The 22,388-nt window shown below is 44.8% G+C and overlaps 1 protein-coding gene across 5 annotated transcripts in view; it reads left to right on the top strand.

The window, feature by feature from the left end:
• FAM227A (family with sequence similarity 227 member A) overlaps nucleotides 1-22,388 on the top strand; it is a 317,179-nt gene that overhangs the window by 269,955 nt on the left and 24,836 nt on the right. For 4 of the 5 annotated variants that reach the window (XM_033929448.1, XM_033929446.1, XM_033929449.1 and 1 more), the window contains one exon: nucleotides 8,914-9,031. The exons of the other annotated variant lie outside the window; for it this stretch is intronic. In XM_033929448.1, the coding sequence (XP_033785339.1) occupies nucleotides 8,914-9,025 (112 nt within the window). In that variant the 3' untranslated portion in view covers nucleotides 9,026-9,031. The remainder of the gene's footprint in view (nucleotides 1-8,913; nucleotides 9,032-22,388) is intronic. 5 annotated transcript variants of the gene reach the window in all.

Here is a 22,388-nt window from a genome sequence, read left to right as displayed (position 1 = left end):
TTTTTATTTTTGGCCTTTGGGCCTCTTTGAGGCCCTTTTTCAATCCAGGGAGTGTCAACATTTTTGGGTATACCTTTCAATCGAGCTCCTTGGACCATCGAGCTCTTTGACTTTGCATTGGTCATTTTTCCCTTCATGTCTAAAAGGGTTCAAGAAATGTATAGGAATAACTAGCCCCCAGTTTTGGACTCGGGTACCAATGTTACTGAGGTCAAATATAAGTTTTCCTACTGAGGATAAATATGTCTGGTTGGTAGTGAATCGAATTGAAGCCTCATTACAAGGCACTGTTTCTAAGTTGTGTCAGTTCTCTTCCGATATGACTATAAAAGTAACTGTATTAAACTTATTATGAGAGTGAATTATAATGACAAAACAAGGGTGATACTGAAAATACTGCTTTGATTAGTCACCCATCAGCAATCTATCAATCTTTGTATATATAAAAAATGAACACACAAAATATGATATGTGCTTAATAGTGAACGCTCAGACCCACAACTATATCCCAGTGAAATATCACAGAGAAGCTGTGTAAAGAGACCATCATTGCTTGTTCACAGTCTCACCCACCAGATTGCTGATGGGTGACTAATCAAAGCTATAAAAGTAACTGAACATGAGACTCAATTAACCTTAATTGGAACTAAATTGGATAAATAAGATTTCTCAGTGTCTACCTTGCAATTGTCAGCAACTTCAAATATTTATTTATTTAAAAATTTTATAAACCGTTTAAAATCTAAGTGTTGCACATAAAAAACATATATAATATTGAAAAGCAAAATATCCCAAAAATAGACAAAATCTGATGTTGTAATTTGACATAGTAAAATCAACTCCTAGCATATTAAACATTTCTCAGCCCTAAAGGACATAGCATAGCCCCGATTAAAGATAGTACTTTGTTACATTTTCAATTAGAAAAGATGGAAAATAATATGAGATCTAGGAACCTTAGGTTCTTGAATTTTCCTATCTCCCATTACTTGGCACCATTGGCGCTCCTGAAGATGTACATAAGAGATGTTCTTGAATATACTCAGGTGGATTCTTTCACACCTGATCATCTTTATTACATCTCCAGGAGCTCCAAATATATTGCTGAAGAGGTGGGGATTGGATCAGTCAGTATCACCAGATAGTTTAAATATTTCCTAATTCTTAGAATCATGTAGGGCAGGGCTGCCCAAGTCCGGTCCTTGAGATCTACTGGCAGGCCAGGTTTTCTGGATATCCACAATGAATGCATGAGAGAGAGAGATTTGCATACCAAGAAGGCAGTGCAGGCAAATCTCTTTCAAGCATATTCATTGTGGATATCCAAAAAACCTGGCCTGCCAGTAGATCTCGAGGACCGGACTTGGGCAGCCCTGTTGTAGGGATTTTATAACTAAGCAAGCTACTCTACTGGTTACTTTTAAATCAGAATTGGAAAAACAAACTATTCTCAAATTATATTTTAGGAATCCCCCACTGAGAAAAAATGTGATGGAGAGCCGAGGAATTGAGTGTTCATTTGTGAGGTTGTAGAAGACGACTCAATTTGTCCACCAAACAGTTTTTCTCTCCTTGAATGTAGGCCACTTTCAGAAAGGAGTTGTGAAGGATTGCCCAATTCCAAACCTTCTAAGCTTCCTGGCAAAGAGGGAAAGATCCTGTTCTTACCTGTTTGTTGACGTAGTACATGGTTACTTGATTGTCTGTATGAATGAGGACTACTTGATCGTGAAGATGTTGAAAAGCTTTGAGACGTTGATCGCTCTGAGTTCCAACAGATTTACGTGGCTCCAACAATCTTTGCTGGACCTTGAGTACGGAGATCATTGAGATGGGCCCCCCAAGCGTAGGTCGAGGAATCTGTGGTAAGGACCTTCTGATGAGGGGGGCGTTTGAAACAGTAAACCTCTGGAGAGATTGAAAGAGAGCATCCACCAGTGGAGAGACTGTTTGAAAGAACCAGAACGAACGTAGGTAGGGCTGGTCTCAGTTAGGGCACAGGTCTTCGACCTGGGGGCCGCCGCATTAGCAGACTGTTGGGCGCGATGGACCACTGGTCTGACCCAGCAGCGGCAATTCTTATGTTCAGGAAATTGTCCAATCCCTTCTTGAACTCCAATACCGTACCCTGTCGTATCACGTCATCTGGAAGTGCATTCCAGGTGTCCACCAACCGTTGGGTGAAGAAGAACTTCCTAGCATTGGTTCTGAATTTGTCCCCTTTTAATTTTTCCGAATGCCCTCTAGTTTTTGTAGTTTTCAAAAGCTTGAAGAATCTGTCCCTCTTCACTTTTTCTATACCATTAATAATTTTGTAAGTCTCTATCATATCCCCTCTAAGTCTCCGCTTCTCCAGGGAAAAGAACCCCAGTTTCTCCAATCTTTCAGCATATGACAGGTTTTCCATACCTTTTATCAAATGTGTCGCTCTTTTCTGAACCCTCTCGAGTATCGCCATATCCTTCTTTAGATACGGCGACCAATATTGAACGCAGTACTCCAGATGCGGGCGCACCATCGCCCGATACAACGGAAGGATAACTTCTTTCGTTCTGGTTGTAATACCCTTCTTGATTATATCTAGCATTTTATTCGCTTTCTTAGCGGCCGCTGGGCACTGTGCCGACGGTTTCATGGTCTTGTCCACTACTACCCCCAAGTCTCTTTCTTGGATACTTTCACTCAGTAACAGCCCTCCCATCGTGTAGCTGTACCTCGGGTTTCTGCTCCCTACTTGCAAGACTTTACATTTCTCTACATTAAACTTCATCTTCCATCTCGTCGCCCACTCCCCTAGCTTGTTCAGGTCCCTTTGTAAATCTTCGCTGTCCTCTTTAGTCCTAGCCCCATTAAATAGTTTGGTGTCGTCTGCAAATTTTATTACTTCGCACTTCATCCCTGTTTCCAGATCATTTATAAATACATTGAACAGCAGCGGTTCAATCACCGACCCCTGCAGAACACCACTCGTAACCCCCCTCCAGTCCGAGTAGTGGCCCTTCACTCCTACCCTCTGCTTCCTACCCGCCAACCAATTTCTGATCCATCTGTGTACGTCTCCTTCCACTCCATGGTACTTCAGTTTCCGAAGTAAGCGTTCATGAAGTACCTTGTAATAGGCTTTTTGGAAGTCTAAATATATGATTTCTATGGGGTCCCCTTTGTCCATCCGTTTGTTAATTTTTTTGAAGAAGTGCAATAAATTCGTCAGGCATGATCTTCCCTTGCAGAAGCCAAGCTTGTTATCATAAGTTTATTCCTTTCTAGATGCTCCTCGATGCTTTCTTTTATCAGCGCTTCTGCCATTTTCCCTGGAACCAAGGTCAGACTTACAGGTCTGTAGTTACCCGGGTCACCTCTTGATCCCTTTTTAAAGATGGGCATAACATTGGCTATTTTCCAATCCTCCGGGATCATAACTGTTTTTAGGGATAGATTACAGACTTGCAGTAGTAGTGCCGCTATCTCCTCCTTCAGTTCTTTCAGTACCCTAGGGTGGATTCTGCCTGGGCCTGATGATTTGTCAGGTTTTAGTTTTTCTATCTGCCTGTGAATGTCTTCGAGGCTTACTTCCATGGATGTTAATTTTTCTGCTTGGTCTCCTTTGAAGATTTGTTCAGTTTCCGGTACGTTGGATGTGTCCTCTTTTGTAAATACTGACTAAAAGAACATGTTTACTCTCGTTACCTTGATAATATCTTTTCCAGTAAATAGGTGAGACATTTTAGACATGTAGGTTATCTCCCAATGGCCGCGAGCCATCTGCAGAAGGAATCCACTCTGTATTTTTTCTCTGACACTCCTGTATTTCACTGAGAGCTCTACTGCCACCTATAGTTAGTACCCAAGCACAAAAAGCTCTAACATTTCCAAGAATCAACTGTTCGGCTCAAAAAAGAATATTTAAACAACAAACAGCCAACAACCAACAAAAGCATCAAAGGAGCTCAGGAGTAGAGAATGATGCAGGGACAAAATTTCCCTGTCCCCATGGGAACTCATTTTCCCATACCAGCAAGTTCTTTTCCTGTCCCCGCCCCATTCCTGCAAGGTCTGTCCTCATCTGCACAAGCCTCAAACACTTTAAAATCATAAGTATTTGAGGCTTGTGCAGTTAAGGCAAAGCTTATATAAATGGGGGCTGGGACAGCGACAAAACTCAGGATGGAACGGGAAAATTGAGTTCCTGCGGGGACGGGGAAAAATTTGTCCCCCATGTCATTCTCTACTCAGGAGAGCACTTTATAGAATATTTATAGAATTTTTCAAGGCCCAAAATTGGATGTCTGGCATTCAAGAAACAACTTGGAGAAGCATAAACAGAACAAGACAGCAGGCAGGCGTGGGAAGGACAGGGTGGGAGTCTAGAATGTCTCACTTATCTACTGGAAAAGATATTATTAAGGTAAGGACTTAATCTCTTTTTCTAGTGCAATAGTGAAACATTTTAGACATGTGGGACGTACAAAAGCAGTTCCAAAAATCTAGGATGGGCTGACTGTGCTGACCCGCAAGATCGAGGAACAAAAGGCAGAGTCCTGTCTTGCCACCACATCCACTGTGTAAAATTTGGCAAACTTGTGCAGAGTGGACCAAGTAGTTGCTCTTCAAATCTCAGGGGAGATCGCCCTAGCCTCAGCCCAAGAGGAGGTCATACTTCTGGTAGAATGTGCTTTAACAGAAACAGGAGACTGTTTACCACAAAGAATGTAGGCTGACAAAATGGCCTTACAGATCCCTCTGGAAATAGTGGCTTGGAAGCAGGAGCGTCTCACTTAGAAGAATGAGTCAGCACAAACAGATGGTCAGAGAGACAAAACTCATTTGTGACTTCTAGAAAACGCAGAACTCTGTGCACGTCCAACTTCTTCAAAGTACAATCTTGCTTCCTACAACCGGTAGGCTGAAAAACAGATAAACGCACTTCCTGATTAACATGGAACGCCAACACCACCTTCGGCAGAAACAAAGGAACTACAGATGGCAGTAGAGCTCTCAATGAAGTACAGGAGGGTCAGAGAAAAGGTCCAGAGTAGATTTCTTCTGCAGATGGTTTGCAGCCATTGGGAGGTAATCCACATGTTGTAGGACAAGATTCTGGCTAGGCCTTGTTGCCCCTCTAAATCCCAGTCCCAGAGTTTGAATAAAGGTGGTGGAACACAGCTTTCAGTGCCTCCCAAAGATTGCACACTGAGATTCCCTGGCTGAATAAGGCAAAACACTTTAATGGTAAACAAACTTCAAACATAATTGCAGTAATGGCACGAGCAAAAAGAAAAAGGCTTCTAGGAATTCTGTTAATTCTTATTAGGAAACAAACAAGTTCCACCTTAGCGCAAGCCATGTTTTTAGACTCAGTCTAGTCCACAAACAAAAGTCTAAAACTTTTCCTTCTGACCTCACTCTTAGGCCTATCAAAACAGTGCATTAGTCAAACATTTCTCCTTTGAAAAACACTCTCCCTGGCTCTGGCTGTGGCCCTGTTGGGTAGAGCCAAATCCCCAACAGGCTGGGAGGAGATAGGCTTGTACACCACAGGTGTTGCTGCCCTCCCAAAAGACAGGCTCAGGGCAGTGCACAAGCTGCTCCAAAAATAAAACTTAAAACTTTCAGCTACTGGTTTCTACAGTTCCTGGGGTGGCTAGAGCCCCGCAATGTCCCCAGCATAATACTCTGGCAGGCTTTAAAACAAAAGGCCAGAATGCAAACTCCAGTGAATTAAAACTGCTTGGCTTAACAGCCTACTCATAGTCCATCTGCTGTTCTTCCCAGTCAGGCAAAACATAGTCCTCTTGGCACTCCATATCATAGTCCTCAGGCTGGGCTTCTAAGACTGGTTTGGTATGGCTGTCTTCCAGTTCCTCCATCTCCCAGTCCTCAGAGAAACTGCCTTGGTTCAGCTGGAAGGACTGGCTTCATAGAAACATAGAAACTGACGGCAGAAAAGGGCCACGGCCCATCTAGTCTTCCCACACTAATGACCCACCCCCTAACTTCCTCCATGAAGAGATCCCACGTGCCAATCCCAATTTTTCTTAAAATCTGGCACGCTGCTGGCCTCAATTACCTGTAGTGGAAGACTATTCCAGCAATCAACCACCTTTTTGGTGAAAAAATATTTTCTGGTGTCACCATGAAATTTCCCACCCCTGAGTTTCAACAGATGCCCTCTTGTTGCCATGGGACCTTTAAGAAAAAAGATATCTTCTTCCACCTCGATACAGCCCGTGACATATTTGAACGTCTCAATCATGTCTCCCCTCTCTCTGCGTTCCTCGAGTGAGTATCCAACTTATCCAGTCGTTCCTCATACGGGAGATCCTTGAGTCCTGAGACCATCTGGGTGGCCATTCGCTGAACCGACTCAACTCTCAGCACATCTTTGTGGTAATATGGCCTCCAGAATTGTACACAGTATTCCAGATGGGGTCTCACCATGGATCTGTACAATGGCATTATGACCTCGGGCTTACGGCTGACGAAACTTCTACGGATAGAACCTATGATTTGTCTAGCCTTGGATGAAGCTTTCTCCACATGATTGGCAGTCTTCATGTCTTCACTAATGATCACCCCCAAGTCTCGTTCTACTACAGTCCTTGCTAGGGTCTCACAATTTAGGGTGTAAGTCCTGCATGGATTTTTGCTGCCAATTTGCAAGACCTTGCATTTTTTGGCATTGAAACTTAGTTGCCAAGTCCTGGACCAGTGCTCCAGTAGGAGTAGGTCATGTGTCATATTGTCGGGTATTGAGCTTTTGTCAGGCACTGTGCTTTTGTCTATTGTGCTCTTGCCTACTATGTTGCACAGTTTGGCGTCATCGGCGAATAACGTAATTTTACCTCGAAGCCCCTTAGCCAAGTCTCTTACGAAGATGTTGAATAGGATCGGGCCCAAGACTGAGCCCTGCGGCACTCCGCTGATCACCTCCGTCGTTTCGGAGGGGGTGCTGTTTACCACCACCCTTTGAAGTCTACCTCTAAGCCAGTCCTTAACCCATGCAGTTAATGTTTCAGCTAATCCCATCGAACTCATCTTGCTCAATAACCTGTGGTATGGGACGCTATCAAATACTTTGCTGAAGTCCAAGTACACAATGTCCAGGGACTTCCCTATATCCAGCTTCCTTGTTACCCAGTCAAAGAAGCTGATCAGATTGGATTGGCAGGACCTTCCCTTTGTAAATCCTGTAGATTCTCCTCGTTCAGGATCGTATCCAATTGGCATTTGATTAGAGTTTCCATATTGATGTGAGACTCACCAGTCTGTAGTTCGCAGCCTCCATCCTGCATCATTTTTTGTGGAGTGGAATGACGTTAGTTCCAGTCCAACGGGATTCTTCCTGTACTTAGGGAAAGATTGAAGAGCGCGGATAACGGTTCCGCCAGGACGTCACTTAACTCCCTGAGCACCCTGGGGTGTAGTTTGTCTGGTCCCATAGCTTTGTTCACCTTGAGTTTTAATAGCTCATAGTAGACACTGCTGGGCGTAAACTCGAAATTTCGAAACAGATCTTCCGAGCTTTCCCTTGTCTGCAGCTGAGGGCCGGATCCCGGCGCCTCGCAAGTGAAGACTGAGCAGAAGTATTTATTTAAGATTTTGGCTTTATCGGAGTCCAATTCTACTTAGTTCCCGTCAGGTTTCCTAAGGCGTACTATCCCATCTGTGTTTCTGTCACTAATATACCTGAAGAAGGATTTATCGCCCTTCTTGATGTTCTTCGCTAGATTCTCCTCCATTCGGAATTTGGCCTCTTTGACTGCTGTTTTGACTGCTTTTGACTTGGCCAGATAGTCTTCCCTGGATTCCTGCTTCCCTGATTGTTTGTAGGAGATGAATGCTCTTTTCTTTTTTTTTATGAGGTCTGAGATCTCCGCAGAGAACCATTGTGGTTTATTGTTTCTTCGCCGTTTACTTACTGATTTTATATAGCGGTTGGTTGCTTCGAGTATGGTTGTTTTCAGAGTTGACAACATTACCTCTACATTATCTGTTTCTGCTTGGTTTTGTAGTGCCTGATGGACGAAATCTCACATGCTTTTGAAGTTTGTGTCCTTAAAGTTGAGGACCTTGGTTAATGTGTTTGATTTAGTGAAACCTTTCCTGAGGTTGAACTATACCATGTTGTGGTCACTGGAGGCCAACGTGTCGCCTATCGAGACCTCTGTGACGCTTTCTCCATTGGTATCAGGTCCAGTATCGCCTGATCCCTAGTGGGCTCTAATACCATTTGCCTGAATCTTGCTCCCTTTATAGAGGTTAATAGCCTTCTGCTGCTGCTGGTCGCAGAGGAAAGTTTGTTCCAATCCACATCAGACGTATTGAAGTCTCCTAACAATACTGTGTCCCCAGCTTACGATCAGCTGCTTGTTCCAGCTGTTTCTCCCCTTTCTCTGACGAGGAAAGCTCAGTAAATGGGAGCCTCGGCAACCAGCCACACCCCCTCCTAGCAGGTATAGACAAGCTCTTAAAGGGCCCTGAATTCTCAATGTCAGCCTGAGTTCTGGACACTCTTAAAGGGACGAGCTCCTTTCTAAAGTTGTGTACAGGATTTCTAAACTGTTCAGGATGTTTCCTAAATCTGGTAACAGGGTTTTTAATGGGGCTTACAGGGATTTTCTCCCTGTTCCTGGTAGGGTTAGCCGGATTCCTGTCACAATGTCTAGAATGTCTCACCTGTTGCACTGGAATAGGTGTTGGTCCCATGATGAAGTACTTGGTTTATGAAAGATAAGATGTAACTGAAAGTGTTTGTGAATGAAAGGATGCCACAGAAAGAGGGAGTGGGGATAAAGAAATAGGAGAGAGAAGTAGAAAGAAACAGAAAATAAGAGAGCAGGAGGAACATCATTAGAGGCACAGAATAGTTATTTTTCTTACTAAATGTCACTCCTTTTACTTTTCTTTCCCCAGGCATGAGAAACATCTAGCAGAAAAAAAGGAGAGAAAGAAACTGAACCAGCTGATAGTACCTTCATCAAGGGGATGTGCTAGGCGCAGGGTGGCCCCTGGCTTCAGGACATAGGAAAAGGTGAATAAAATTTGATTTTTCAGGTCCTATTACAAAACAGTCTGGGAGTTTTCTGCTATCAACACCTTTGAATCAGAGAAATTGAATAGTGAGACATGGATTCTTTATGACTTGGAGCCTTGTGGCCAGAGAAGTAAGGCAATCCAGTGAACCCAAGGAGAGTGTCAGGAAAATTCCAGCCTGGCTAGGGTTACCAGATTTGTTCATGAAATAAGAGGATAAGTGGCCCTACACCATTCTGCCCCCAGCCCTGCCCCATTCCACCCCAGCCCCACCCTCCATAAACCTCATCTCTTCTTCCCTGAGTCTGGACTGCATTTGGAGGGCTCCCGAGCCTGCGCAGATACAATGCGATGACATCACATGTGTGTGTGCATGAGTATGATGTCACCATGTTGCATTCATGTATGCTTGGAGGCCCTCCAAACCAAGCCCCAAGCTCGGGACCTTCCAAAACCCAGACAAACTGCTGGGTTTTGAAAATCCATCCAGGCACCGAGACAATCCTCTAAAAAAGGATATGTCCAGGTTTTCCCAGACATGTGGTAACCCTAAGCCTGGAAAGATTGTTAATCTTTAGTAAGTGAGTTTGGGTTCTGACAAAATGGCCCACTCCATCTGAAATAAGAAGGAAGGCATCCATTAGCTGCATACAGGGCTATACTTACTCTGCAAGATTCTAATTACCATATTTTTCACACTATAAGATACACCTGACCATAAGATGCACCTAGGTTTAGAGGACAATAAAAAATATTCTGAACTAAATGGTGAACTAATATATATAATAAAATATAGCAGAATAATATTTCAACCATTTAAAGTCAACATCGGTATTAAAAACCATCATCACTGCCATTGACAAATGAGGAGAGACTTTAAGGTTCAAGCACTCTTCTAGTTTTCTAGGCTCTGCACTCAGCCCTCCCACCAGTCTCTGAACCCAGCCCCCTTCCCTCCCAGACTCTGCACCCAGGCCCCCTCACTCCCTACCAGGCTCTGCACCCAACCCCACACTCTTTGCCAGGCTCTGCACCCTGTCCCCTCCTCCCTTCCAGGCTCTGTAACATGTTCCCCCTCTGGTGGTCTAGTGGTAGGCCGGGATAGGAGGGATCCATCCCAGCTGACTAACAATTTTTTACCCTACTCCCCCGTACCTTTTTAAATCCTGGTGGTTCAGTGGTATATCGGCAGAAGCATAATTTCCACGCTCCTGCCCTGTGCTTAGCCCCTCCCTCGCTGGATGACTGCCTTAGATCTCGTGGCCAGCAGTGCACAAGGCAGAAGCAAGCTTTTCGCACTCCAGCCTGGGCCCACGCGGGACTCAGGATACAGAGTGAGGAACCCAGGAAGGGGAAGACCCACCATTTTGGAGTGGTGGACCTGGAGAGCAGGAGAGACTGGACATCCATCCTGCTGTCATCAATTTTTAAGGTATGGGGGAGTTTCAGGAGGACCTCGGGGGGCACATGTGTGGAAGCTGCTCTCAGAGTGACTGATGGGATGCGATTACAGCAAACCTCCATGCAAATCATTTGCATGGAAACTTGGAACATTGATTGCTGTTCCACAATCAGCCAAAAAAATCGGCCAACAGCGACTCGGATGGTCAGCATCTAGCCCTGATTGCAAACTTCCTGATCCTTATTTGCCTGTGGGGACTGTAGATTTATTTTTACCCACACCTTCTCCTCTGCTGCACATTTTATCAGGGACAGACAGGGAATTTCCTTGTGCCTCAGTATTGCATCCAAATGGTTGCAAATGTTAAAAAAAAAAATTATTTTTTGTTGTATCCACTTTCTGTAACTGCATCGAACCGAAAGGCATTTTGCGGTATATAAATAAAGTCTTATGTTATGTTTATCATGCTTCTTGCATGCAAACCCTCCCGGTAGGTCCACTTCTATTAGCTTCTTTTCACCTCACTCTATGATACTAATTCCAAGACAACTTGACCACACAGGCTGGGTCACCATTGCCTCACAAATCTCACTAATCTAAGCCTACTAAAGTGGCACCAGGTGCCCACTCCTTCCCCTCTATGGCTCCTATACACCTCTTCCTCCTGCTACTGATATTTCCCAATCTATCTTTTCACCCCCCCAACCATTAAACGCCTCACCACCATGTCACTTACTCTTTGAATTCATCACCTCACCCTCACTTTTATCTTCAACTCTCTTCACAACCCTAAAGCTTCAAAACTTTCTCCCTTTCATTGAACCATCCCCACTCTCCCTGCATGTATCTCGTCCATGGCGCCACCCCCATGCCTCTTCTACACTTGTCCATAACTTCTTGCTCCTTCTTTTGCTCTCTGCTGGGGACATCAATCCCAATCCTGGTTCTACTAATCAGGTATGAAAATTAAAAAAATCAACCAGAAATTATTATTTCGGGGGTGGAGGTGTTTTCAACATGATGAAATCATGACACTGCACTGTGGTGTAAGCGGCTGACTCGAAGTTTGACTAAAGGATTTAAGTCGCAGGCTGATCGATGGAGGCTGTCAGCTGTTGATGAGCCTATGCAGGACAATTTCTTTTCTTTGTTTTTTGAATAGAAGGGGAAGATTTTCGCCAGGACTCTTGAAACAGCTTTGTGCAAAACAGGGCAGCTGTCGAGTCTGGCTGATTGAACCTTGTGTGTGTGAACTGCCTTCTTGTGACTTTTAACAATTCTGCTTTTTGTAGTTTGAACCAATTTTGGTGATTTTGGGATTTATGTGGTCCTGTAGTGCCTTCATGTTTAAGTGAACTGCATTCTGAAAGAATAATTTATTTTTTTTCTTGTATTTTCTGGAGTTTTTTCAAGAGACCAATGATTGTGATATGCCCAATTTGAGTGTCTTTGTGCTGAAGTAAGAGGTTACATGAATTCCAAGGTCTCTTTTTCTCCACTTTGGTGTTGCAGTGATAACATAAGAATTACCATACTGGGACAGACCAAAGGTCCATCAAGCCCAATATCCTGTTTCCAACAGTGGCCAACCCAGGTCCCAACTATCTAGCTAGATCTCAAGTAGTCAAACAGATTTTATGCTGCTTATCCTAGGAATAAGCAGTGGATTTCCCCAAGTCATCTTCTTTTTTAGGAAATTAACCAAACTTTTTTTAAAACTCCGCTAAGCTAACTGATTTCATAGGGGTCCATACTGGTTGATATTTTGGTTTTCTTATTATAATTCTAGTGAATTTCTTGTTTGACTCTCCTAATCAAGTCCCACCATACTCATGCAGGTCCCTCCGCAGCATCTCCAATCTCTATTCCTCTCTTTTCCCCTTCTTCTCTCCCTTTCTTGTGTGCCCTGCGGAATGCCTGCTCTGTCTCCAACAAGCGTGTTTATGCCCACAGTTTTTTTTTTCTCTCTCACTCTCTCCATCTGCTTGCATTAACTGAAACCTGGCTCTGAACATAACATAAGAACATAAGAAATGCCTCTGCTTGGTCAGACCCGAGGTCCATCGTGCCCAGCAGTCCGCTCACACGGCGGCCCAACAGGTCCAGGACCTGTGCAGTAATCTTCTATCTATACCCCTCTATCCCCATTTCCAGTAGGAATTTGTCCAATCCTTTCTTGAACCCCAGTACCGTACTCTGCCTTATAACGTCCTCTGGAAGCGCATTCCAGGTGTCCACCACACGTTGGGTAAAGAAGAACTTCCTAGCATTTGTTTTGAATCTGTCCCCTTTCAACTTTTCCGAATGCCCTCTTGTTCTCTTATTTTTCGAAAGTTCGAAGAATCTGTCCCTCTCTACTCTCTCTATGCCCTTCATGATCTTGTAAGTCTCTATCATATCCCCTCTAAGTCTCCTCTTCTCCAGGGAAAAGAGACCAGCTTCTCCAATCTCTCAGAATATGACAGGTTTTCCATACCTATTATCAGACGTGTTGCTCTCCTTTGAACCCTCTCGACTAATGCCATATCCTTCTTAAGATACGGCGACCAATATTGGACGCAGTACTCCAAATGCGGGCGCACCATCGCCCGATACAACGGCAGGATAACTTCTTTCGTTCTGGCTGTAATACTCTTTTTGATTATACCAAGCATTCTATTCGCTCTCTTAGCGGCCGCTGCACACTGTACCGACGGCTTCATTGTCATGTCCACCATTACCCCCAAGTCCCTTTCCTGGGTACTCTTATTCAATAACATCCCTCCCATTGTATAGTTGTACCTCGAGTTTCTGCTCCCCACATGTAATACTTTACATTTTTCAATGTTGAACTTCATCTGCCATTTCGCCGCCCATTCTTCTAATTTGTTCAAGTCCCTTTGCAACTTTTCGCAGTCCTCTGTAGTCCGAGCTCCATTAAATAGTTTGGTGTCGTCCGCAAATTTTATTATCTCGCACTTCGTTCCTGTTTCTAGATCATTTATGAAGATATTAAATAGCAGCGGCCCGAGCACCGAGCCCTGCGGGACACCACTCGTGACCCTCCTCCAGTCGGAGTAGTGACCCTTCACTCCTACCCTTTGTTTTCTACCCTCCAACCAGTTTCTGATCCATCTATGTACGTCTCCTTCCACCCCATGGTTCTTCAGTTTCCGGAGTAGACGTTCATGGGGCACCTTGTCAAAGGCTTTTTGGAAATCTAGATATATGATGTCTATGGGGTCTCCTTTGTCCATCCGTTTGTTGATCCCTTCGAAGAAGTGCAATAAGTTTGTTAGGCACGATCTTCCCTTGCAGAAACCATGCTGGCTGGTTATCAGAAGTTCATTTTTTTCAAAATGTTGATCGATGTTTTCTTTTATCAGTGCTTCTGCCATTTTCCCTGGAACCGAAGTCAGGCTCACCGGCCTGTAGTTTCCCGGGTCACCTCTTGATCCCTTTTTAAAGATGGGCGTAACGTTGGCTATCTTCCAATCTTCCGGGATCTCGCCTGTTTTCAGGGATAAGTTGCAAATTTGCTGCAGTAGTTCCGCTATCTCCTCCTTTAATTCCTTCAGAACCCTTGGATGTATGCCATCCGGACCCGGGGATTTGTCAGTTTTTAGTTTTTCTATCTGCCTACGAACGTCCTCAAGGCTCACTTCTATGGATGTTAATTTTTCTGCCTGACTTCCGTTGAAGAATTGCTCAGGTTCCGGTATGTTGGACGTGTTTTCGTTTGTAAATACAGACGAGAAGAACATGTTAAGCCTTTCTGCCACTACCTTCTCCTCCTTCACCACTCCCTTCCTGTCTCCGTCGTCCAGCGGTCCCACTTCCTCTCTAGCCGGCTGCTTCCCTTTAACATATCTGAAGAATGGTTTGAAATTTCTTGCTTCCCTGGCTAGCCTCTCTTCATACTCTCTTTTGGCTTTCCGAACCTCACGGTGACATTCTTTTTGATGCTTCTTGTGCTCTTTCCAGCTCCCCTCAGTTTTGTCCTTTTTCCATTTCTTGAATGATTTTTTCTTATTGCCTATCGCTTCCTTCACTGTTTTGGTTATCCACGCCGGGTCTTTTGTTCGATTCTTTTTACACCCCTTCCTGAATCTGGGGATATACAGATTTTGCGCCTCGCTCACCATGTCCCTGAAGAAGGACCAGGCATGATTTACCGTTAGCCATGTTTTGGAAGTGTTCCTAAGTTTCTTCCTTACCAATTCTCTCATTGCTTCGTAGTTTCCTTTCCTGAAGTTAAAAGTTGTCGCAATGGATCTCTTGCCTTTTGACACTCCTACCTCAACCTTGAACTTGATCATATTATGATCGCTGTGTCCTGAAGACTGTGCTTCTATCACTGTCTTATGTCATGGAGGTTAACTTCTCTCCCATACACCTGGCCCAGTTGGGCGGAGGTGGTGTTCGGCTGCTACTCTTCACATTCTTGTACATTTGAACGGTTCATAGACAACGGCGCGAAAGACAAAAGCGCGCGCCGACAATTGAGTGCAGCGCGCACCGCCGTGCTGCTCTAAATTACAGTTTTTAGGTGCTCCGACGGGGGTTTTTGTTGGGGAACCCCCCCAGTTTACTTAATAGACATTGCGCCGGCGTTATGGGGGGTTGTAACCCTCCACATTTTACTGTAAACTGAACTTTTTCCCTAAAAACAGGGAAAAAGTGAAGTTTTCAGTAAAATGTGGGGGGTTACAACCCCCCACACCCCCCACAACGCGGCGCGATGTCTATTAAGTAAAGTGGGGGGTTCCCCCCCCACGCCCCCCTGTCGGAGCACTAAATACAGTAATTTAGAGTGGTGCAGCGGCGTGCGCTGCGCTCAATTGTCTGGGCGCGCCTTTGTCCCAGCGCGCTTTTGACCTGACACCCATTTGAACTCCTTCTTCCACCTCAGACTCGTTGCTTCTCTTTCTTCGAAATCCACTCCATCTGGCTATTCCCTCCTCTACCTCTCAGAATAGTGGTTATTTATCAACCCCCTGACAAGTCCCTCTCTTCCTTTCTCACAAACCTCAACTCTTGGCTCTCCTTTTGTCTTGAAACCTCACTTGGATTTCAGGGCCCTGTCCTTTCTTATATCTCTTCTTATCTCTCACATTGCACCTTTAGTGTATGCAGTGGTGGATCCTCCTCCACTGCTATCCTATGCTATCAGTTTGGGTTCCCCAGGGCTGTCCTGGTACCTCTTCTTATCTCCATCTATACTCATTCCCTTGGTGCGCTGATCTCCTTCCATAGCTTTCAATACACCAGAAATCACTGCGGGAATCCAAGCCCTGGTATCAGCCTGCTTGTCTGACATTGCTGCCTGGATGTCCTGCCACCACTTAAAAGTGAACATGGCCAAGAATGAGCTGCTTATCCTTTCACCCAAACCTACCTCTCCTCTCCCCACACTATCTATGTCATTGGATAACTGTGTCATCCTCCCTGTCTTGTCAGCTCGCAATCTCTAGGTCATCTTTGATGCCTCTTTCTTCTCTGCAGCAGACCACCAAAACCTGCTGCTTCTTTATCTATAATATCACCAGCATTCAACCCTTCCGCTCTGAGCACACTACCAAAACCCTTATCCACACCCTTATAACCTCTCATCTAGACTACTGCAACCTGCTTCTTACTGGTCTCCTGTTTAACCTCCTCTCTTCCCTTCAATCTGTTCAAAATGTTGCTGCACAACTTATATTCTGCCAGTCGCTATGCTCACATCAGCCTCCTCCTCAAGTTGCTTCTAATTGGCTCCCAATCCGTCTTCGCATATAGTTCAAACTCCTCTTATTGACCTTATAGAACTCTGAGGACTTTCTTAGAGATCAGACTCCACAGGTGACCCTTGAGAAGAGGAATGCTGGCCTAGTGCCTAACCCTCAGTAAGCCTGGTTCTAAGAGAGTTGTAGAGGCCCAGCATTAAAGATAGTTTTCACAGCAACCTATGAACTGCATATAAAATTTCCATATATTTGCTTGAGGAAAGAGCTGTTGACTAAAAGGTTTAGGACTTTTTTGAGACACTGGGGAGTAGGAAGTGGGAGAGAGGCCTAGAAAACTTCGTCAGGCCCAGTGTGCTATATTTCATGGGGGTGTGAATCCTCTCACCTTAACTGAAAAATACTCCTTGAGGAGAGAGACCTCTGGCTAGTTTTAGCCTCTTTGTCTGAGACTGCATTCTGAGGATTTTATTAGGGATTAGACAGGTGATCCCTGAGGTTAATTTCCACCTCCTCACCCCAAGGCAGAGCTTTTTTGGCTCTTTAGCCAACCAGGAACAGGGCATTGCTTTGCTAGGATTTTTCTGTACTTTTTTTTTTTCTTCCAGGTGTAAGTACTTCTGCAACCACAGTATGGCTGGGAAACTGTGTCACCAAAGCTGCTGCTAAGATTACAGCTTCTGTCTCTGTGCAGACAGAAAATGTTACCCAGGCAGAGGGAGTGCTTCCATGTGCAAACTGTCTTCAGCTTGAATCGCATATTAAGGAAGTAAAGGATCTGAGAGAGGAGGTGGCAAGACTGAGCAGCATCTGTGAGAATGAGAGGTACATCGATGAATAAAATGGTTCATGAGAAATCAAAGATTTCCAGCAGTGGGGAAGAAGAGGCTGTGCTGAGGGAAGACATTAGAAACATAGAAATTGACGGCAGATAAGGGCCACGGCCCATCCAGTCTGCCCACCCTAATGACCCTCCCCTCCCTTTACTTTGCAAATAAATCCCACATGTTGATCCCATTTGGCCTTAAAATTAGGCACGCTGCTGGCTTCAATCACCTGAAGTGGAAGACCATTCCAGCGATCAACCACTCTTTCGGTGAAAAAGAATTTCCTTGTGTCACCGCGCAGTTTCCCGCCTCTGATTTTCCACGGATGTCCTCTTGTTGCCGTGGGACCCTTAAAAAAGAAGATATCCTCCTCTGCATCGATGCAGCCCATGAGATACTTGAACGTCTCGATCATGTCTCCCCTCTCTCTGCGCTCCTCGAGTGAGTATAGCTGTAATTTATCTAACTGTTCTTCGTACGGGAGATCCTTCAGTCCCGAGACCATCCGGGTGGCCATTCTCTGGACCGATTCCAGCCTCAGCACATCCTTACGGTAATGCGGCCTCCAGAATTGCACACAGTATTCCAGGTGCGGTCTCACCATGGATCTATACAAAGGCATAATGACTTCAGGCTTACGGCTGACGAAACCCCTGCGTATGCAACCTATGATTTGTCTTGCCTTGGAAGAAGCTTGCTCCACTTGATTGGCAGCCTCACTGACGATCACCCCTAAGTCCCGTTCTGCTACCGTTCTTGTTAGGATCTCGCCATTAAGGGTATAAGTCCTGCATGGATATTGGGTACCCAGGTGCATAACTTTGCATTTTTTGGCATTGAAGCTGAGCTGCCATGTCTTAGACCAGTTCTCTAGTAAGAGCAGATCGTGCATCATATTGTCGGGCATTGAATTTTTATCTATTGTGCTTTTGCCCACTACATTGCTTAGTTTGGCGTCATCGGCAAATAATGTTATTTTACCTCAGAGCCCTTCTGCCAAGTCCCTTATAAAGATATTAAATAGTATCGGGCCCAAGACAGAGCCCTGGGGCACTCCGCTGATCACCTCCGTCGTTTCAGAGGGGGTGCCGTTCACCATTACCCTTTGAACCCTACCTCTAAGCCAGTTCCCAACCCACTTCGTCAATGTGTCGCCCAATCCTATGGAACTCATCTTGCTTAGCAACCTGCGATGAGGTACGCTATCGAATGCTTTGCTAAAGTCCAGGTATACGATGTCCAGGGACTCTCCAACATCTAGCTTCCCCGTCACCCAGTCAAAGAAGCTGATCAGGTTGGATTGGCAGGATCTCCCCTTAGTAAATCCATGTTGACGGGGATCCCGTAGGTTCTCTTCATTCAGGATCGTATCTAATTGGTGTTTGATAAGAGTTTCCATTAGTTTGCTCACTATCGATGTGAGACTCACTGGTCTGTAGTTTGCCGCTTCTGTCTTGGAGCCTTTCTTGTGGAGTGGAATGATGTTAGCCTTCTTCCAGTCCAACGGGATGCTACCTGAACTAAGGGAGAGGTTGAAGAGCGCTGACAGCGGCTCCGCCAAGACATCACTCAACTCCCTGAGCACCCTGGGGTGCAGGTTGTCCGGTCCCATTGCCTTGTAAACCTTGAGCTTTGACAGCTCAACGTAGACACTGTTGGGCGTAAATTTGAAATAGCTAAATGGGTCAACTGAGTCAGCCCTTGTCTGTAGCTGAGGGCCATGCCCCGGTGCTTCTCGGGTGAAGACAGAGCAGAAGTATTCATTTAACAGTTGGGCTTTTTCTGAGTCCTTTTCCACATAGTCTCCGTCTGGTTTCTTAAGACGTACTATTCCCCCTGAGTTTTTACTTCTTTCACTGATATACCTGAAGAATGATTTATCTCCCTTCTGGATGTTCTTTGCTAGAGATTCCTCCATGTTGAATTTAGCCTCCCTGACTGCTGTTTTGACGGCTTTTGACTTGGTCAGGTATTCTGCTCTGGAGTCCTGTTACCTTGATTGTTTGTAAGAGATGAATGCTTTTTTCTTTTCTTTGATGAGGTCTGAGATCTCCACAGTGAACCACTGTGGTTTATTGTTCTCTACGGCGTTTACTTACTAGCTTAACATTAACGGTTTGGCGCTCCTGTATGGTGGCTTTCAAAGTCGACCACATTTCTTCCACACTATCGGTTTTCTGCTTGGCTTTGTAGCACTTCTGGTGAACAAAGTCACCCATCTCTTGGAAGTTTGTGTCCTTGAATTTGAGGATCTTGGTCAGTGTGGCAGGTTTAGTGAAGCCTTTCCCAAGATTGAACCATATCATGTTGTGGTCGCTGGAGGCCAATGTGTCTCCCACCGAGACCTCTGTGACACTTTCACCATTGGTAAGCAACAGGTCCAGTATTGCCTGATCCCTTGTTGGGTCCAACACCAGTTGCCTGAGACGTACTCCCTTCAAAGAGTTTAATAGCCTCCTGCTGCTGCCGGAAGCAGCGGTAAGTGTGCCCCAATCCACATCAGGCATGTTGAAGTCACCTAACAATACTGTGTCCCCACGCAAGGTGATATTCTCTATATCTCCAATCAATTCCATATCCAGGTCATCCTGTTGTCTTGGGGGTCTGTAAATAACGCCAAGATACAGGCATTTGTCCTTCCCTCTGGCCAAATTAACCCAAAGGGATTCCCCAGTGTATTGGACATCTGTGATTCTTGTGACCTAATGGTCATCCTTTGTATATAATGCAACACCTCCTCCCAATATGCCCTCCCTGTCCCGGCGAAGCAGGTTGTAACCTGGTATGACCATGTCCCACCCGTGGGAGTCTGTGAGCCAGATTACAGAACTCTGCAAGATTGGTACTGTGACTCCAACCACCCTTGAACTGAAGAATGAGTATGCTGCCGTAGAAGTGAAGGAGATGAGAGCATCCCAGGGAAAGGAAGGACCAAAGCTTGAAACCCTTATAATTGCTGGATCCATGACCACTAGGAGACGTAAGATAATGGTGGTTGGCGATTCCCTTCTGAGGGGTACAGGAGTGTCCATCTGCAGATCAGACATGATGTCCTGGAGGTATGCTGTCTGCCTGGTGCCAAAATCCAAGATGTTACAGAGAGATTGCCAAGACTCATCAAGCCTGATGACTATTATCTGATGCTGCTCATCCACATTGGCACTAATGATACTGGCAGGTACCCCTGTGAACGTATCAAAGTGACTTTGTGGCTCTGGGAGAGAAGGTGTAGCAGTCAGGTGTGTAGGTGGTATTCTCGTCCATCCTTCCTGGAAGGGGTAAGAGCCAGGTCAGAGAAGCATGCATCCTGGTGGCTACGTGGATGTGTCATTGACAGTGATTTGGCTTCCTGGACCATGGGAAATTTTCCAAGGGCTGCTGAGCAGGATGGTATACATTATCAAAGAAGCAGGCTGGCTAATCTACTAAAGAGGGCTTTAAAACTAGAAGTGAAGGGGGCAAGGTGATCAAAAGCCCCTGGGTGAGTGTAAAGCCCTTCTATATGGATGGGAAAAGGGGGGCAATGTCTGGAAAGCAGTATATACTAATGCTCGACATATGGAAAACAAGATTCTGGATCTAGAAGCTGTGATGGAAAAAGATGAGTTGGATATAGTGGCGGTCACAGAGACATGGTTCACGGAGAACCATGATTGGGATGTAGTTATACTGGGCTATAATCTGTTCAAGAAAGATAAGGTAGGAAGAAAAGGAGGGGGAGTAGAATTATATGTTAATGATCATACTAAAGCCACACAATTGCAGGATCTGCAGGGCAAGGAAGAGGCACTGAGGATCAATTTGGAAAGAGGGAATGGTAAATTTATTTAGATTGGTGTGATATACAGGCCTCCTTCACAGATGGAAAAAGTGGACATAGATTTAATAGTAGACATTCAGAATATATCTAAAAAAGGAGAAGTTTTACCAATAGATGATTTGGGGGATGTTGATTGGGGTATCCCTACTGCAGGGTCTTCTAATAGTAGGGAGATCCTGGATTCTCTACAAGGAGAACTGTTCCAGCAGTTGATAATGGAACCCACTCGGGATGGGGGTCATACTGGACTTAGTGCTACAGTGGGTGATCATCTGGCATCCAGTGATCACTGCATGGTACAGTTTAATATTAATATAGCAAAAACCCCAACTTATATTTTGTGACAGTTTAATATTAAGACAGATGGGAATCCCCAACGTTCAGGAAGTGGTCATGTGGGTCACTTATGAAGATCGGCTGTGGCTTCATATGGAGCAGAGCTTTCTCCCAAGGGTTTCTTTATGGATGTTGCCTTGGGTACCAAGTGCTCATTTGCGATTGCCGTTGAAAATGCCTAACCCATATTTGCAGGCTGTTCTTCAAAGTTGATATGCGGTTCTTGACAGATGTTTTCGGAGCATATGTTTTTTTTCTCACAAGGCTATAGTGGCTTTGCCTGCCAATTCACCAGGTTGGGAGGACTCGGTTTGCCATAAATGGATTACCTATGGGCCTCTGCACCTAGGTTAACTTTGGGACATCAGTCTATGCGCTCTACTTTTCAAGCTTTGCAACAGGAATTAGCTTAGCGGATAGGATTCATTTTTGTATTTGCACTGCGGACTTATCTATATAAGTGGCTTTTTGAGAGCTCTCGTTGGGTGACACTTCGCTGTAGCAAGCTATATGAGCTGGGCTGGGAGGGGAGGGTTTCTCGCTTATATCAGGCTTTGTATGAAAAGGGAATCCCCTGTTATCCCCTATAAATTGGCTGGGAACGAGATTTGTCTGATGGGCATAGTTTACCTAGTGAGGATGCTCTATATCAGAAATTATTTAAATTGACTTTATCCATTAATTTTATAGAAAATGGCTATAAAATGTATTACAGGTGGTATTATATCCCTGAGCGACTGTTTTCTATGTTCCGTGCCTGGGGCAGTACTGATCGTGGCGCAACTGTGGGCAGAAGGGGGAATACAAAAAAAACAACACTCTGTGAGTGACGATGTTCCTAAATGGACTTTATTTGAAAGTATCAAAGTTCCAAAGGGTACACTAAAATCATCCACATAAAAGGCTCTTATGTGGATGATTTACTTTTATGTGGATGGAATTATTTTATGTGGATGATTTTAGTGTACCTTTGGAACTTTGATACTTTCAAATAAAGTCCATTTAGGAACATCGTCACTCCACAGAGTTTTTTTGGTTTTCTCTGGATTTTCTTCTTTATGGATATTTTGGGGTCAATTCCTTTTGTTCTTAGCAGAAGGGGAATTTCATACACATATGGTGGACATGGTAGGAGAGTGCGCTTGTATTTGTAAGTTTAATATTTAGTTAATATTTTACAGAAACATTGTGTTTTAATGGACTATTGCCTGCTTAATGTGGGAGTTCCTGGTTTCACTCTCCATGAGCAGAAATTGGCGGCCTAT

Source organism: Geotrypetes seraphini, chromosome 2, assembly GCF_902459505.1.
Source record: "Geotrypetes seraphini chromosome 2, aGeoSer1.1, whole genome shotgun sequence".
Lineage (NCBI taxonomy): Eukaryota > Metazoa > Chordata > Amphibia > Gymnophiona > Dermophiidae > Geotrypetes > Geotrypetes seraphini.
This window is presented reverse-complemented; position numbering and strand designations above follow the sequence as displayed.